This window comes from Elephantulus edwardii, unplaced genomic scaffold (genome assembly GCF_000299155.1).
Source record: "Elephantulus edwardii isolate Elephantulus edwardi_28Jun2011 unplaced genomic scaffold, EleEdw1.0 scaffold00017, whole genome shotgun sequence".
Taxonomy (NCBI): domain Eukaryota; kingdom Metazoa; phylum Chordata; class Mammalia; order Macroscelidea; family Macroscelididae; genus Elephantulus; species Elephantulus edwardii.
This window is the reverse complement of record NW_006399767.1, coordinates 25418980-25421508: the sequence shown is the minus strand read 5'-3', so window position 1 is coordinate 25421508 and position 2529 is coordinate 25418980. Positions and strand designations below refer to the sequence as shown.

At 42.1% G+C, this 2529-nt stretch overlaps 1 protein-coding gene across 1 annotated transcript in view; it reads right to left on the bottom strand.

Moving 5' to 3' along the window:
- Positions 1–2529, bottom strand: part of LOC102854204 (DLA class II histocompatibility antigen, DR-1 beta chain-like) — a 58229-nt gene that overhangs the window by 27341 nt on the left and 28359 nt on the right. The window contains exon 3 of the mRNA XM_006882178.1: positions 650–931. Coding sequence (XP_006882240.1) covers positions 650–931 — 282 coding nt within the window. The remainder of the gene's footprint in view (positions 1–649; positions 932–2529) is intronic.

Genomic DNA, 2529 nt, shown 5'->3' with positions numbered 1-2529 from the left:
TGGCGGGGAAGAAGAACAAACTGGGGAGGAGGGTGGAGAGAATGGTGCGGCAATGAAGGAGTGAAAGCCCAGAATCCCTGTGAATGTTCATTGAAACTAATAAAACTTAATAATAATAAAAAAATACAAAAAGAAATCACACTGAGTAGGTTGGAGGTGTGGTCATTGCGCTCATCACAGCTCAGGTCAGGTCTGAGACTCAGGGAGGTCAGAAGCTTGTGATAGAGTTAATAAAAAGCAGAGCTGAGATTGCATTCCTTCAGGCCAGTAAGGACCAACATTATAGAAGATGTTCCTCTCTTAGATCACAGTGAAAATCTCTAGAATGCAAAGTACTGGAAACAGAAATCCAGCTCCACAGAGAGAAACTCTCCCCAGAGTGAAGAACATGACCATGACCTGTGCTGTCATGAAAGGATTCCAAATAAAGGCAAATTTTCTCCTGACTCAAAGGGCATCATTGTCTCCACAAGGAATAGGCATTTGTGGATATTATCACAGAACTACTCTCTGTGACTTGAGCTGAAGCAGAGGAGAATATACAGCCAATGAAAACCTAGTGTGGGAAGAGGAGGACCTGGCCCTCAGGGATAAGTCAAGTCCCCCTGCTTGGTGACTGAGGAATTGATGAGATGAGATGACTGCTCACTCCATTCCACGGTGACAGGGCTCTCCAGGCTCGGGTGCTCCACTTGGCAGGAGTAAACCTCTCCACTCTGAGGAACAGCTTCAAGCATCACCAGCATCTGGAAGGTCCAGTCTCCATTGCGGACCAGGCCTGTGGACACAACCCCAGCCTCCTCTTCCTGGCCATTCCGGAACCATTTGACTTCAATGTGTCCTGGATAGAAACCACTCACAGAGCACACCAGGAGGTTGTGGTGCTGCAGGGGCTCAGTCTTTGAAGGGTACACAATTAGCTTAGGCTCAGCTAGGAGAAAAAAGGGAGAGACAATTAATGAGAAATACAGGGGAACTCTTGCTTGTCTAGGCCTCTGTCTGTTTTTACACCCAGGAACAAGTCTTGGACAGGCCTCCCCCAGAAGAGGACACATGGCCATACAAGTCAGTAGTTCATGGACCCTGAACTTTATGGGGCCATTTGATTTGAGACATATGAGTGAAATGTAGGGTTTTCAATCATTTGACCACTGTAGAAATGCTTGGAGTTTTTGCAAGGTACATCAGGTTTAATTAGAGGTGTTGGTTTTAGTGTCCAGGTTTCCGGGTTCAAGTCTAGAGTTATCTCTTACTAGATGGCCCTAGGGGAGGATTTTGGCTGCTGGTTCTTTTTTAATTCCTCTGTGCATCAGCTTTCTCATCTATAAACTCATTGCTGTTGACTTGAAATGAGTCACAACCTGTAGCTGATCCTCCATTGATTTCCAAACTGAATCACTAAGGATTAGATGCCGTCTTTCTTCTGAGGAGTCACAGGTGGATTTGAACCACTGAAGAGAGAAATACAGCTTTGGATTAGCAGCTCAGTTCCTACTGATGCTGCCACCAGAGCTCCCTTCTCATCTCTAAATGGATAAAAAGAACAGCTTACTTTTTAGGGTTGTGTGAGAATTGATGCAATAAATTATGAAACAGTGACTAAAACTCAGCCATTATGTTAGATGGGAGCACTGGGGGATTAGTAATAAGGAGTTATGCTGTCAACACTAAGGCACTTGGTTCAAGCCCACCATCTGCATCTTAGGAGAAAGATGATCAGTCTGGTCTCATGAGATTTACTATCTCTGAAAACACAGGGAGGGACAGATAATGCATCAGTTCCAACTTGCAGTACACATCAACAACGTATATTAGCGACCTATACTGAGATAATCTGATTTAAAATAGTATGGATGATGGGGAAACAGTAGTAGGATAGGTGGGGAGAAAGGAGGCTAAAGTAATAGAATGTGATCTTGATGTGTGTACATGTTTAAAGAAACTTATTTAGATGGGGAATTTCTCTGTGAGTTGAATCCAGGGACAGCATGAGTTCTAAAAGGGATTAACCAAAAAATTTGTTTTCTTTTAAAGTGCTAATATTTGCTGTTTTGATTAATACCTTTTTTTTTATCAAAACAAACATATGTAGTATTGGAAATTTGACTTTAACATTTTTTTAACTGGCTTACCAGGTTTGGGTGTGAGGCATGTGCTTCACGCTTTGCACAAACCCTGACACTAGCAGGCCTTTGGGGGTTTTGGATGGTGCTTTGAGGTTTTTGAAAGAGAAGCTTGGGAAACATTCTCACAATACAGGAAATAATAGATTTAATATTGATGAAAGGAGCTCTAGTGGCCTAGTGACAATAATCTGTGCTAAAATACCTCAGAGGCCACCAGCTGGGAGAAGGATGGGCAATCACCTCCCCTGTGATTAACTGCTTCTGAAAACTTGCTGGGGGTCCATCTACTGTAAACAACATTATTGAGGATACTTTTTTTATCAATTTTTAAGTACATCTCATATTTTTATTTTAATTGTTATTTTAATGAATGTTTACAGAATATTTACGTTTTCATTCATTC